This window comes from Alnus glutinosa, chromosome 8, assembly GCF_958979055.1.
Source record: "Alnus glutinosa chromosome 8, dhAlnGlut1.1, whole genome shotgun sequence".
NCBI lineage: Eukaryota > Viridiplantae > Streptophyta > Magnoliopsida > Fagales > Betulaceae > Alnus > Alnus glutinosa.
The window spans coordinates 28529488-28545876 of NC_084893.1; the positions used below are offsets into that span (position 1 = coordinate 28529488).

Genomic DNA, 16389 nt, shown 5'->3' on the forward strand with positions numbered 1-16389 from the left:
AAGTTTCCTTGTGTGAAAAATGCAGTGTTCTTCGATGTTTGGATTCTCTGTTTCTTTTCATTTCCTTCAACTTGTAGCAAAATCAAAAGTATCTATCGCTTTATGGTGTGCTTTTTGGATGGCACTGTCACGTACTTACAATTTAGTCTTTAAATGCCCTGTTGGTTTAGTCCAAAAAACCTTAATTCACCATTGTCTTCGCTTGCTTTAATACCATGCACCCACGTAGTTGAGCAAATCTCCAGAGGAGCTAGCTTTCCAGATCCATCTAGATCCTTCAAAGTTCCAAATACAGTAAAAATCATGAAAAAAAATAAAAATTTCCTTTTGGAAGCAGTGGTTTTTGTACTGTATAATTCAATTTGTCTTATTTACTGACATTATTATAAAGAATAGTAAAGGAGAATCCTAGAAAGAGAGAGAGAGAGAGAGAGAGAGAGAGAGAGAGAGAGAGAGGGAGATAGAGATGCATGGTATGTGGGTCTTCCTGAAGAAGAACGTTTACTGTGGAAGTAAGGTGACTGATGTGGTTAGCTGGCCCGGAAGGAGCTACACTGCTAAAAAGGGTAACCTGGATTGTGAGCTTGTTGTTCATGGGACTGCAACTCCGCTTCGGGAGGTGATTTTCAGGCAGAGCTACACACGAACACTTCTTTGTGGTATGTGTTTGCTTTCCCATTATGCTTTTGCAGCCTTTTTTAATTTTTTTTTTAATGGATGGTCCCTGCCGTTAGGGTGGAAATATCTAGGAGGGAAACAGTCTGAGAATGAAACAAAAAATTGGATGAAGGGTTGTTTCTTTTATGAAGGGATGAACCTCCTCAGCTGATAACATCCACCATCCATGGAGTTTATAGGGTGCAGGGGTAACCACCATTGTCATGACTCATGGTGTGATCACCCCTTTACACTATCAGCTGTAAGGCTTTGAATCTTACAGTATGTCCCATGACAGTACAGAAAACTATTTAAGATTATTTGCCATATATTCCAAATTTACGAATATCAGGAAACTTGAGGTTCACCTAGTAATGGGCACATTGTGAGAAAACATTACAGAAAGAAGATGAGGAAACTTGAGTAGCTGTTTGTATTGACTGGAAAATTTGCTTAGGAGGATGATGAAATTGACTGGATGTGGAATAGTATGAAGAGGATGTCAGTAATAGGATTTTAGCATCATCTTACAAATAAGGGGTAATTACCTTTCTCCCCATAAACTACCAAAAAATGCGCGATGTCCCCATGAACTACCAACTCGACCAAAATAGAATATTCAACTACCAAAGACAACCATTTTCCCCCCTTCCGTCAGTTAGAAGGGTTAAAAGAAACAGCCAATGGGTCATGTGCCGTTTTACATGGGGGCATGTTGGAAGATGGTGGTAATTCATGGGAGGAAAAGAGGAAGATGGTGGTAGTTCATGGGAGGAAAAGAAGAAGAATATGAGGGTAAAACGGCGTGTGACGGTCACGTGACCCGTTGACCGTTTGTTTTAACCCCTTTGACTGACGGAAGGGGGGGAAAATAGTTATCTTTGGTAGTTGAATGCTCTATTTTGGTCGAGTTGATAGTTCATGGGGGCCTCGCGCATTTTTTGGTAGTTCACGGGGGGAAAATGTAATTACCCCTACAAATAATTCAAAAGTTACAACAGGGATCTAGTTTCAGTTCTACTTTAAGTAGTTTTTTATGCACCTTAAAGATTGTCAATAACAAGCATTTCCACTATGTTTTTTGTTTAAAATATTCTAAATTAACCAGAAGATTAACAATTCAAAGATTATCTCAATCTTACGTCCATTCATATTACCAATCAAAACAATAATTAAGCCAAAATCAAAACAAGCAGAAAATAAATGAACAAGAAATTTTGGTAACAAAGTGAAAACCTTTAAAAAAACTCTTCAAAAGACATTTGTAATCTTAGACCCAACTTACAACCTCATCAAACGACTCTTTTGTCTTTCACTGCTGTGGCTCTAGAACTTCTTAGCATCTTTTACTAGAATCTCTTTTACGAACAAACTCATTCTTTACAACCCAAAACTCTGGTGACTAAAGATTTTCTTTTTTGGTTTGATTGATAACAAACAAGGATAGGTTTCAAGTTTTAAGCTCAAAGGTGTTTAAGATTCTTTCCAAGAATAATGGACAATAGCCTTTCTTCACATATGAAAATAGTGGCTTATTAGCCTTATATAGGCAGGGTGAAACCTCATTTTATAATTCAAGTAAGCTAACAATTAAGATTGACAAGATCAACTTCGATCAATTGAAGGTTGAGTTTGATCAATTGAATATTAGGGTTTCAAAGATCACATCAATTCAATCGATTAGACAATCGAAGCTCTCGGATTTTTGTATGGGAACATGACACTTCAGTCGATCAGATTGCGATTGAACTTCTCTAAAATTTGTATGAGACACTATTACATCACTTCGATCGATCCAACTGCGATCGAAGTCTCCAAATCTTCAATTCCAACATTTTTCTTGAACCACATTTTATATCGACTCAACCCTAAACCAAAACCTACAAATATACAACTCATATCTCATTTCCCATGTTTTGACACTCTATTGCTAACTTTTTTTATAATCTTCCTGCAGTATGCATTATTTTGACAAAATATTGCACATTCATAGAGGATTTCTTAGTATAGCAATTCAGTGAAGCTTGATATAGTTGATGATGGGCTTCCCGGCAACATTCATCAAAACCAATTAAGGTTAAAAATTATATTGCCTTTAACGTCAGCTATAGGAACAACATAAAGTACAAGACTCATCCAAGAGAGATATGTAAATTTTAAAAATAAAGTTAAACGTTTAATTAAATTGTGATTTGACCTTTAAAATTGCAGTTTAGCCTTCAAAATTAAAAACACAACCCGAAATATCTACGTTTTCAAACCACCATTTTTCAAAAACACTCGCAAACGAAACATTTTCTGCAATTTTATTTAAAAACACACTCTCAGCATGCGGAATCGCAAGGCCAACCAGACTCTTAGTATTGAGATTTATTGTGCAAAAATGAACGGTGGAGGTTACATAATTGAGCAAAAACTTCGGTTATTTTTGTTCGTGGAAGGCAATCTCTACCGTTTATTTTTGCCCTGGAAGTGACTTTTTCAACCAAAAATAGCTCATAGAAAAAGCAGACTCAGACTCAGCTAACTAAACAACCTCCTGGAATCGATCAGCAATCAATAACATCTCAGACATGTACAAAATTCAATAACATAAATTTATTCATCCTTGTGTTTCGCTTTGCCGCTTGCTATCTTTTGATTTTACAGTTTGGTTATTACCTTCCCTTTCCATTTTCAAACAGGTCTTAAAACTGGAGACCCATCAAGAAACATTGTTGAGATGATCTTTCAAAGAGCGTCAATAGACCCCTCAAAGCCATCAAGAAAGATCAAAGCTGTCCTCAAGGTGAAGAACACTGCAGAAAATGTCGAAAGGTTTGAAAAATATAGAGAAAATGTGAAGAAGAAGGCCTACGAGCAATACAAAAGGCATCCAAGAAGCACAGTGGATGGGAACGAGCTGTTACGATTCTATGGCACTACAATGGTCTGCTGTAGGGGAAAGTCAAATCGAGTCTCTGAGCTCTGTAAAGATCCCAGTTGTGGTGTCTGCAGAATAATTCAATCTAACTTTGACACATATTACACCAGAAGAAACGGGGTTCAATTGAGTACAAGCAGTGAGGACTTGATTGAGGACAAGATTGTCACTACAAGGGTGGAGAATGTAAGAAGGGCTGCCATAGTTTGCAGGACAATTGCTGGGAGCACAGTTAACATGGTGGTTGGGGAATATGAAGATTTTGATTCGGTTGGGAGTTCACAGTTTTCCAGCTTAGAACGCTTGACAGTGCTGAGTCCAAATGCTGTACTTCCCTGTTTCGTTATAGTTCTTGATTGATCTCAATCTTTATGTATATCTTTTCACATTAAGTGACAAAGATTTAATTCCAAGTTTTCCATGAAAAAGTGAGAGAGAATGGAATTAGATAAAGACCGTTGAAAGAACTAGAAGAGATGTGATGTAGTTTTTTTTTACAGCACCCAAGTCAAATCCAAGTAATAATATTAATAACCGCTCATATTTTGCTTGCATACAAAGCGAATTTCATATAGCAGGTAATTGAATTGACTGCCATTAATGCAACCCCTTACTGTAAAATTCAAAGCTAAGTAAGTGGCAATGCATCTGATAAACACAGCTGATACTATCAATGGTGATCTTCATCCTTAGAACCCAGACATGGGGAATATGTATAGCATTCAGTTATTGATGTTCAAAATGAAATTTAGGTTTGTAACCTGAGCTAAAGAACAAAGACATGGGGAAAAAGCTAATTTATTGCTAGATGTTACAAAAAGTAAGATGTAGTGGTATTAAACAAGAAATTGTAATTTATTACTACAATAAGTTTCTACCTCGGATTGTCACCAAAAGACCTCCAAACACGCATCCATCAGTGTAAGGTTTCAACTCCATGCAGAGGAGGCAACCAAAACTCGGTTTAACCAGCCCAAATATAGCGCTCCATCTGTCTCTTCAAGTGTATACTTCTCACAGTAGTTCTCCAGCAGGGTCTTGATCGTAGCATTCACTAAGGAGCTCAATGGATAAGGTGTAAACCCAGCCATCATAAACCGTGATCTCCATTTTCCAAGAAGCTCGTGGCGTTCCACTCTTTCAACCCCCTCACAAGCTATTATGTTAACAATATCTCGAGCCAGACAGTGCTGCTCAACATTGATCCGCTCCCTGTGCTCCCTTGGCAGAGTCACATCAATAGATTCAAAAATAGCCAAATAATAGTTCAGTGTTTCAAGGAAACGGTGAAAGAATGGAGCAGTGTTGGTATTGGATTCTTGCTCAACAAGAGTTACCACCTTTGGAGACAAGCTCTTAACCAACCTCAATAGCCGGTCACGATGATTCTGACTGCCCACGCTTTCATCAGGCATGTGGTGCAACACGAAGGCAAAATTCACTGCAATGGCTTCACCGGGTCGAACTCCAAGGTCTTCAAGTTGAATCTCAGTGCCAGAAATTGCAGCAGCATTGAACTCGAAGGGTACCTTACATGACTCGGCAAGCCTTGATAACCTCTTCCCAACAATATCAAGCCCCCCTCCTCGGGCATAAGCTGATGTGGAATCGTCTATGCCCGTGAGACGAATCTGTGGTGGCCCTCCAGGCCTTGCAGCAAGACCCTGAATTAAGCTCACCCACTGGCTGCCCTGTGCAATCTGAAAATCAATTATATGGACTTGACTTTCATCCTTCATGGCTTCGGCAATAGCCCCATTTGCAGACATATACCCAAACTTGAAGTATGGGCAGACTTCATAGAGTAAGTGCATGTATGAGAGAAGTTCAGCGCTGGCAGGCTCTTTGCATCTAAGGGCTTTATAGATAGAACTTCCTGAAGAAGCCAACCTTGCAACAAGCCCTTCCAGCATGTAAGCTCCTAAACGTTGGATTGGCTCACCAGAAACTGACACCATCTGACGTAACTCTGACATCAACCATTCAGCTGTGACCATATCATTATCTGCTATTGCTTTCGCACAAGAACAAAGCACATCTTTCAAGTCCCCTCTGGAGATCATTTCCATCATTTGTTTCCACTTCTCCGCTTGTGATGGAATTTGGTTTTGGTTAGGCCCAACAAGGTTTGTGATAGGGTATACATCAAGAATATCTAAATCAGGTCCCAACATAGCAGTTTCTAGTTCCCGTATCTTGTGCCTCAGGTCATCAACATCATCTGTTAAGCAAGATCCACTGACTGGTGAGCTGCATATATTGTCAGGGGATTGATGTGGGTCTATCGGGAATGACTGAGAATCTGGTTGTGAAATTGGGCTTCCATTAGGTGAGACACTGACAGTAGATGGAGAATTGTGAACAAAGTAACCACTGGTCCCTGACGATGATTCAAGTGTACAATATTGCTCAAAAGTCAGGGCCGAAGGGTGGGTTCCATGGCTGCTATCTTCAGAGCAAGAGTTGGGGTCAAAATTCTGGATGGGGGGCATGCAATAGGACAATGACTCTTGCACTGGCTGGTCAGAGAACCTGTGCAACCCATTTGAAATTCTTTGTTTCTGAGACGGTTGCATTGAAGAATCACCAATTCTCTTATTTAGCACGGCCAATGGGTGTAGTTGGTGGCCGAAAGCAATACCAGGAAACCTTTCTGCCACAAATGTTCTCAAACTTAACTGACAGCTCTCTCTCTCTCTTCTTGAACTACGAAGCTTGCTTACTTCAAATTATGCAGCTTTATCATCGTTTGCATATATGAAATATCAAAAAAAAATATTCTGCAGAGAAGGGTAGCAATATACTTAAAAGGTAATATGATTGCTGGAAGAAATACTTTGTAGATCATAGTGACATGAAGTATGTAATGCTGTAGAAATGTATCCAATTAGCAACAAATGAAGTTATGATGGTTCTAAACATTAACATTAATGCCTGCAGCTAGGTTAGATTGGATAAGTTTTTAGAGAGCTCAAACATGTACTTAGCTCCAAATCACAGACCTTAAGATTGAACAACAGAATCTTCCTATCATAACCATCTTTGATTAGATTAATACCATAACTACCGGAAAAACAGAGAGAGAGAGAGAGTCTTCCAACACCATCTATAGCATCTCAAATCATATAAATGTGGCGTACTTACTGACTACAAAACTAGATCCACAAGCTTGTAGAAAATACAGAGAGAGGAAAATATATATACAAATATAGAAGAAGAGCAGAGCTTCTGGATTTCAAACCAGACGGGGGTAACCCCTTTCATATGCCAAAGCAAAAAGACTCCATCTTTCCCAATTTTGAAACCAACCCATTTTCACAAACAACATGTTACCTCAAAAAATGTAAACTTTTGAACCGAAATTTAGCTCAAAGATACAGAAAACGCCATAACCTCACCACCAAAACACATTTATTTAATTCTAAACATACAAACACCTGCATCAACCATAAATAGCAAATGACACAGGAAGCATAGAAAATACATGTCTACCTAAAAGAGAAGAAGAAAATTTTACTAATTTAAGACCAAACGAGGAGATTAAAGAACATGTTAACTTCAACTTCAACTTCAACTTCAACAACTACTTGATGGGTTTTTGGCATACCTTCGATGGTCACGATGCTCAGGTTTCGTCTTCTTCTTAGCTTCAAAATCCAGACAAGGATCCAAGTGTGTGCACAAGGCCCCCTACCGCCCAACCCAAAAGAGTCTCTCTGCCATTTATCGTAAAGCTTGATTAAGGAATAACCTCATAATCCTCAGCATTTACATGGCTGCCATTGAGATTGAAGAAGAGGACATTTTTTTTTTTTCTTTTTTTTTTTCTTTTTTTTTTTTTGACAAAGAAGAGGACAATGCTACATATCATCCCCTTGTCCTCCTTTTGTCACCCCAAAATTGATGTGGCTCTTAAAATCGCCATTGGATCAAAATTCAATGGTAATCTATCATAAATCCAATGGTAATTTTAAGAGCCACATCAATTTTGGAGTGACAAAAGGAGGACAAGGAGATGATGTGTAGAATTACTCTTCTTTTATGGCGTCATCCATCTCGTCAACTTTTTAACTTTTTCTGTCGTTCGTAAACTATAATAATACGATATATACTTTGAAATCGGATAGGAAGAAGAATGCAAGTTCAAAAGCCCCATTCCCCAACGTGGGGCGTTGGTCCACACGGTTTTATATGTGCCGTTAAATCCATCTTTCTAGCCTACTTTCATCATCCTCAACTTTTCCTTTGTATTGAAATTTGAAGCATTCACATCAAATTTATTCTCATTTTAATTAAAAAAAAAAAATGTGTTTTTTTTTTTTTTTAAAAAAATTAATTAATTAATTATTCACTTTTTTTAAAACACCCACATCTAACTTTCTTTTTTAACTATCTACTTTTATTACTCTATTTAAATATTTATTTTCAATTATTTTTTTTATATGAGAGAATGTTAGAGATTTTTTATTTTTATATATATTTTGAGTAATTTTGGCTAGCCGGATGATAATGCTCTAATGTTACTATTCACACTCATTTTTTAATATTGACGTGAAATATTTTATTTTATTTTATTTTTTTAAGTTGCTCATATAGGAAGTCACTTCAAATATGCTAAGTCAACCAGTATGAAATGAGTGTGATAAATGGATACGAAGAGTAGTATTATCTTTTTAACAATATCTATTTCAATTTTCACTTTATCCCTCAATTTACTATTGAAGTTGGAATATCCAATTCTGCTGTCTAAAAATGACAAAAATACCTTCCATAAGATAAAAAAATGGTAAGTCATTTTTTATTGAAAATGTATTTTTGTCATTTGGATCGCGAAGGGATATTGCAATCCCAATGTTAAATTGAGGGCACATTGCAAAAATTAAGGTAAATGTAGGCAACCCTTTAATTTATACATGGCTAATTGCCTTTATAATCTTCTTACGTAGGAGTGATCCATGTTAATAGACTTTGATCAAAAGAGATTTTGTTATAATCCTGATTAGGTTTAATACTTTAATTTTGAGTATGGCCGCTAGATCTGATTCAGTCAAATGTAAAATAGGTTTAAGAGTCTTAACTTTTCATTTTTTATGAGCCCTAAATTTTTTAACATATTAGTTAGGCACCACACAAATTGGAAGTTCAAAACCTTTAGAAGGCTTGCTAAAACTTCACCAATAAACGATAACTTACATATGATATGGGATTCTTCTAGGTTTGAAACTGATTGTACTAAGAACTTGCCATCTTCTTCAAGTTCTCTAATGAATTAATCATATAATTGTTCATTAGGATTTGATTATCATAACTGGCGATCCATTTACCAAGGGTCACTTGGGTCTCGGTCCACTTTAGACCCCGTTAGCCTTTGAATTGGGTTGTATTTGTCAGTAGGCGAGGAACAGTGTCGTCGGATTAGCCCTCTCTTTTCTAGAAAAATCACCGACTTGTGACCCCCAGTTCACCAGGTGCATTACGACAAACTATAGGGCCATCGACAAATGCCCATTACAACAAACAATTTGATCATTATGATGACCGCCTACGAAGGGAAATATTTACTAGCCACTACTCACATCACAACAACCACCTCTGCCACATGTTCAAGCGAGGCCGTCCGTATTGACAGAATGTAGATAAATGATTTTTTTGGGTTGTGAAGAGTGTATTAAAAACACATAAATGTCCCTTTAAAAACAAAAAACAAAAACACCTATATGTGAATTAAAAAAAAAAAAAAACATTTAAAATATTAAATGGTGAAGTGTATTTAAAAACACAGAATTAGGTCAGAGCTGGAAGATTTTTGGTAAAAACGGTAAAAACCGTCATATTCAAGTGGGGAGATCCGGAGATGGGAAGGGGGCAGCGTTCAAAATATCCTTAAAAATTAAAATATCTCTGTCGACTCTATCCACTAATTCATTCCTCATGAGTCATAAAATGTATTTTATAAAGATGTGTGGCCCAACTACAACAAAGGGGAATATATAGATAGGATAGTATTATTTTATATTTTTATAGTTAATATCTACAATTTGGTCCATTTAAATAGTATATATAAAGTTAAAAAAAAAATTAAAAAAAAAAATGAGAAAAGTCATTTGTAAAAAATATGAATAAACCATGTTTGAAAATATATATATATATCAAACATGTTTGTCGTACGTCTTTGTTTCAGTTTTGGCTGGATCATCAAATAATCCATTTGTCTTTGTTTTGACTTCTCCCTAGTTTGAACTTAAGGTTAGTCATACATGTTTGGTTGTGGATATATCATATATGCCCTTATTAGTGTTAAAATATAAATTAATTGTGATTTAACTAGGGGTGATTGTTTATGTTCGGATCGGGTTGAGGCATGGGTATAAGACTATGTAAGTCAACCATAACCTGATCTATGTAATTAAATTGGTGAAACCTCTTAACCTTAACCCTATAATTTTGTATTGGGTTCGCTGTTTATGTCAAAAATTATCTGCCGTTATGTCACGTGTCAGTTTCGGGTCGTATCGAAGCATAGGTATAAAGCTATATAGGTTAACTCTAACTCGACTAATTTAATTAAGTTAGTCAAACTTTTCAACTATAACTTTTTAATTTCGTGTCGAGTTCATAAGTTGTATAAAAAAATTGACTGTCGATATCGAGCCAATGCATGTTGTCGGACCTTTCTTCCTACTGGTTTGAGATTTTTTGTTTTGGTTGGAGTAGACTTCATATCATAAACTTAATCTGTGTCTCACAAATTAAAACAAGGTCCAAATAGACAGATTTGAAGCTAGAGCAAAAGGGACAGCTATAAATAAAGAAAACCAAAAGGTGTTATGGTGCGTGACTTTCATGCCTTCCCATGGTTGAATTCCCAATAAATGGACAATATCTCAGCCTCATTCTTCCTTTGTCTTCATCCGGCCACCAACTCCAAGCTATAGCTTTTGGCATTTTCTCTGTTTTGAAGGGCAAGTTCAACTCTTTTTTGTTTCAGATTGATAGCTTTTTGTATGAACTTTTTAAAATATGAGATATTTCTCATCAGCATCACGTCCTGCAGTTGCAATATTTAAAATCTATGAGCATGTGTGTGAGAAGGGGTGGAAGTTTATGCAATTATACTAAACTAGCATGTAACCGTGCCATGCGCGGGTTTTTACTATTTAAAATTGCATAATAAATTAGAACGTTACTTTTAATTTAAGAAACAAAATAAAAAATTAAGAATAAGATTGAAAATATGTAAATGTATATTATAAATTATCTTGTAAGGAATCAAAATAAATCACATGTATTAATTTTTTTTGTATTTTTTTATAAGTAATGACATTATTCAATTTTTATAGACGTTAATTTAAGAGACATTTTACATAATATAGGAATTCACAAAAACAAATAACAAAATAGTGTACTCACATTATTGCTATAACTTGTATTCAATATTTACAAAAGAAACCCTAAAGAAAATTTTGTTAACAATTAACATATTTAAACTAAAGAAAATCGCACTCTCACCATAATCAAATAATTAATAATTAATAATTTATAAACCATCATACATGAAGCTAAATATTATATTGTCATTTTTATAAATATTGTTTTCTTATTACCTTTAAAATCGAGAGCAATATGAAATGAAGTGTAACTCATACAACTTTCTCTATATATATATATATATATATGTATAACATAAAAGAAACTACATTTAGAACATAAAATATAATAAGGACCAAAAATGAAAACAGATGACAAACGAAAAAAAATAAAATGAAAATACTCATATAGTATTTTATTTTTCTTTTATTGTATGTTTTCTCCAATTACAAAAACAGAAATAAAAATAATATATAAATTAGAACAGAAAATAAGGACAAAATATGAAAACGGACAATAAACAGAAACTGGAAAAATACTCCTATAATATAATAAATATTTATTTTTAACATCATATTTTTACCATTACTATAAAGTATAAAGATCTTAGACACCTATGGTCTTTTCTTGCCCTAAAGAATCTTCGGATCCTTGTATGAAAAGGTTTTTTTTTATGGAGGCATGAAAGTGGGTTCAACGATTTTAGGCTCTCCTTAAATGATTTAAGATATTTGGTTAACAACAGTTATTTTTTAAGGATAAAAAACTGTTTTTACACAAAAATAGGATACAGTTATTTTCTAGGAAAAAAAAAAAAAAAAAACTGGTTTTACACAAAAATATGTACACTTGGCTGCAATTTAAAATGCCACTTGTCATAATATTATGCAATGTTCTGAGTGATTCCTCTATTATATATGATATATGATATGAAACCTCAAAAAATCCTATGACAACCCCATGTCAATTTGTTGAAGCAATTTTTCGAGACGGCTGAGCTGGCGACGAGTCACTTGCAAAACAGGTAAAACAGTTATTGAAAAACCATTGGTTTTCGAAGGGACCGAAGAGACTCTAATGCTTAAGTTAGTATATATAATGTTTGAGAAATAACTAAAAAAAAAAAAAAAAGAGGGCTTTTGAAAGAGAGAGTGTAATACTTGATTTGAGGGTGGTGACTCTTTTTAGGAAAATGATTTGTAGGGATGGGAACCCCCCCCCCCCCCCCCCCCCCCCCCCCCCCCCCCCCCACACCCTCTTTTTATTAAAAAAATGAGTTTCAATGAAAAAGTGTCATCTATCAAATGAAACTTTTTCATTGAAACCAATTTTTTTAATGAAAAGAGAGTATTGGAGGACAGATTTCTGTCTCATGTGCATCAGAGCTCTTCTTTTTATTATAAGACACTCCTTGCCAATCGTTCCTAGATATTTTTCATGTGGCAGGCTTGAAGCCCTCTGATTTTTTTCCATAATGAGGCTATTGAGCGGGTCTTAGGCATATTTATTATACCAACATGAACAAACTTTTTGGATGGAGAATTAAGATAAATAAGAATAAACACAAAATTAATTGTACTAATGTTTTCTCTTTGCGTTTCTTTCTTTTTCTTTTTTGAGAGGGGAAGAGAAAGGATTTTGGGGCTGGGGTCGGGACCTTGCTCATGTCTCCATCATATTACACACCACAAACGACTCTTGTATCACTTATTAGAGAGATTGATGACATTTTAGAGAGTCATTAAGTGAGACAATAATACATCATATCATATCGGACACCACTCAATTTCAAAAGCTTCAATCACACTTATAACATCTTTTCAATGTAGGACTCAGTCTACAATCGGTTGTCAAAACTGAAAGCAAATCTGTGACCCTTTGAGCTGATAACAATGAAGGGCCTCTTCAACATTCTTAGCTAAGAGCAAGCCTTAATTAGGAAGTCAAAAGGAAAGAATTTCCTGCAATGCCACGACGAATATAGGACATTTAATTAACATCTTTCTTACAAACGTCTTTGCAAATCTCATTTAAAAAATTTGTCCCCTTTTGAGTCTTTGTGGCAAGATATTCAAAGATGATGATAATTTTGAAGACTTTTAGCATTCATCACACGGAGAGATGTCAAGCAGAAAAAGGCTGCTAACACTGTTGAATTACCCAAAGTCATGCATCCAGCTAACAGCTCACTGAGAAGCTGAGTTTGAGAATGCTGATTAGGATAGTCTGACATAAGGAGTGACATAATAAAATAAAATAAAAGTCATGGAAACATGGATGGTAATTTGACATAAGTGCATTATGATAGTGAAAGCTCCATAACATTATTTATTCTAACCGAATCCAAGGATTGGTATACAATCTTAACTCCATATACGAGGTGGGTTCCAACAGGAAACCTAATTAAAACACAGCAAAAAGTGTTTAAAGATGATGGCACATATTTTGAATGAGAAAATATTACTGATTTCCAGTATAAATGTGATCACATCCCATTGCGCGCGGCTTAATTTTTGTTTATTATGCTACGGTTGAACAATAGGTCGGGGTTGCGGGAAGCGAAGCCCTCCGCTCACGTGGGCGTAGCCGTAGGCATATTGGCGAAACACGTAAATTTTTTGTATTTGTTTTCTGGCATGCATGATAGAATAAATCGTATAATCCCGAAAATCCAAACAAAAGAATGAGACAACTAGGAGACATGCTAATGCAGTTAATCTTCCCATTGTTTCTCTAAATCTTATATGCACTTAGTCATGGATTCTATAATTATAACTTAAGATAAGATTTTAGGCAGTTAATCGATCACTTTCTTGATTGACATACCAGATAAGGTTCATCACCCAGCTTAAACGTACGGTTAGCATTCACCTCAAAATTGCCCATGTGATCAGATAGATTGGACCACAAAGGCACAGGACAATTGAAAGCTGATTTTCCCAACATGCAAGAGAGGAGAACAAGCACAAACATATACCAATATGTATGTTAGGTTTTTAGTGCTGATAAATTCAATGTCAAAATATGTTTGGTTGTAAGTTTTAAGTATAGGATTAAATCGATACTAAATTTGATCAAAAACATGAAAATTCAAGTTTATCAGGGTTACGAGATTGAGTATTTAGAGTTACAAAGGTTTTGTAAGTAAGAACAATTTGTAACATAAGTCTTCTATAGTGGATGCCAGTCTTTTGGAATTGGCCGGCTGGCTCCCACAATGGCTTTACTTTTGAAGAATTCTTTAAAAGGTTTTCATTTCGTTACTAAAATCTCTGTGTTGATTGATTGTTAATTGGGGTCTAAGCTAGATTTTTTTCATGTATTGTGTACTTCTTCCCTTTTTGAGTGCCAAGTATATAATCAGGACCCAACGTCAATGAAGTGGTTATTTAAAGAGGTGATTTGTTGAGTTTGAGGCACACATAAGTCTTAAGGCATGCGCCGGGGAATTTTACAATTGCAAGTAGTTAATATAATATTATGGGATCCAAACTCATAGACTGAACTTTTATGTTAATTGATGTCTCAACATGTTATCGAACTGCCTATTCCATTTTAAATCATAAATTGTGTCGTAAACCGGTGGCCGGAAGGGGTAGAGATTATAACAACTTATTAGAGTAATCACTCAATAACTAGGTCCATGTTCATGAACTTTGCTCCTTGATATTGTATCAAGTTATATATCAAGCTGGAAATCGAGCCTTACTCCCCTGAAACTGGGAGATTCGTCCTAGGTCTTAATGCATATGACATTTATGTCCATTAGCAACATATCCTCTCATCCTCTTTCTATTAACAACGTATGATTATGTTACAATCCTCTACTACTTAAGACTTGAAGTCCAATATTCATGGGAGCATATGACCAAAACACAACATGTAACTTAGGGCTATCGATTTTTAAAACGACTCGCGAATCCGACATGAAATTAGTGAGTGAGGATTGAGAGGTCTGACTCATTTAATTAAATAGGTTGGGATAGAGTTGACCTATATAGTTTGATACTTATGTCTCGACATGAACCAAAACCGACACGTAACATATAGGGCTAACAATTTTTCGGCAGGATTTGCAAACCCGATACGAAATTAGCGAGTTAGGATTTAAATGTTTGATTCTTTTAATTAAATGTGTCAGGTTATGGTTGATTTATATAATTTTATACACATATTTCGACACGACCCAAACCCAACACGTGAACACAAATTGCTAACACCTAGACTCAAAAGAGCCTAGTTCGTTAGCCTTAAAGCTTCAGAAACGCAAGGTTACATATTAGGACATCAAAGCACTTGTAAACTACTACCATGCATGCCATGAGAAAATAATATTTTGGCAGAAGCATAAGTTCTTAACATAAGGAGTACATAACAACACGACTTAACAAGTTAAGTGATCCATTTTTTTTTTTTTGTCTGTGAACGATGCACTTACTAACATAAAACATAGTTTGACATAATATAAATGCAATAAAGTAATATAGTGGATGATATGATGACACCCAAAAGTCTAAGCATTCCGGCCGCCTACCCATCTGCCTCAAAACCTGAAAAGGGGGAGATGGTAAGGGGTGAGCGAAAGGCTCAATAAGTAATATTCACAACCGAGTTAAAATGGTTGAGGTTGAGACTTTCTGAAATAAAGTAACATTAAAATTTGAAGGTGAAACTTAAGCATATAACATAGAGTAATTACTTGAGTTAAATTCAATTTTTCTATCCTCAAAACATTTTCTTAGTTTTACTAAACAAAACATCTGTTTAGAAATATCCATAAATTAACTTATTTTATCAAATTCGATATAAAGACTTAATTTTTGAACAAGTAAAAATTTATCTTTTTACTTGTCATTTATGGCATCGCATACAATTACGCCACGTATACATAGGGTTGTGCAATCCAACCTTCAAGGATCAAGCAACACCCGTGGCCGCGGGGTGCCCATGTCAGTTGATTAACTTCTGGGTGCACTCAGCATGACAACTTAGTGATGGCCACACCTTCACGTAACCGTAACTTCAGTGTGGTGCACTCTATCTTAACCCGGTAGCGTGCTACTTTTCCTTAGGCTAAGTGTCTTAAAACATTCATTTACATAATTTTGTTTCATCTTACACATGTTTATTCTTTACTTCCTTAAACTTTCAATAATCATATAACTAGCATATGAAAAATGTACCATTTATTTCCGTAAGACTTTTCTTATTGGGAAAATTTCTTAAAATTGAAACTTTCTTTAATTAGAAACTTTCCATAAATGAAAACTTTTCTTCATTCGGGAAAAATCACTAAAATAGAAGCTTCACTCATTTGAAATCATCCTTTTGATACTGAGCATATATACCCACTTTTGAATGATAATTTAGTTATAAATCATTCTAATGCAATGAGCTTTTTAAATCATATGATGACATAAATATATATATAAAGCACTAAC

The 16389-nt window shown here is 35.3% G+C and overlaps 2 protein-coding genes across 2 annotated transcripts; one reads left to right on the forward strand and one right to left on the reverse strand.

Moving 5' to 3' along the window:
* The first annotated feature begins 449 nt into the window (after positions 1-449).
* LOC133874596 (uncharacterized) lies at positions 450-4032 on the forward strand. Its single transcript, XM_062312454.1, has 2 exons — positions 450-659; positions 3342-4032. The coding sequence occupies exons 1-2, from the start codon at positions 467-469 to the stop codon at positions 3938-3940; spliced, it is 792 nt and encodes a 263-aa protein (XP_062168438.1). The 5' UTR covers positions 450-466; the 3' UTR covers positions 3941-4032.
* Positions 4033-4229: 197 nt separating this feature from the next.
* Positions 4230-7324, reverse strand: LOC133875022 (scarecrow-like transcription factor PAT1). The gene is made up of 2 exons (XM_062313001.1): positions 7188-7324; positions 4230-6360 (listed from the first exon to the last, which is right to left on the reverse strand). Exon 2 carries the CDS (start codon positions 6154-6156, stop codon positions 4510-4512), a length of 1647 nt encoding a protein of 548 aa, XP_062168985.1. The 5' UTR covers positions 6157-6360; positions 7188-7324; the 3' UTR covers positions 4230-4509.
* Between the last annotated feature and the right edge of the window lie 9065 nt (positions 7325-16389).

Excerpts from the sequence above, each read along its gene's own strand:
- LOC133874596 (XM_062312454.1), top strand. The coding sequence starts at position 467 with ATGCATGGTATGTGGGTCTTCCTGAAGAAGAACGTTTACTGTGGAAGT. Across the intron at positions 660-3,341 it reads CACACGAACACTTCTTTGTG|GTCTTAAAACTGGAGACCCA; the intron begins GTATGTGTTTGC and ends ATTTTCAAACAG.
- LOC133875022 (XM_062313001.1), bottom strand. The coding sequence starts at position 6,156 with ATGCAACCGTCTCAGAAACAAAGAATTTCAAATGGGTTGCACAGGTTC.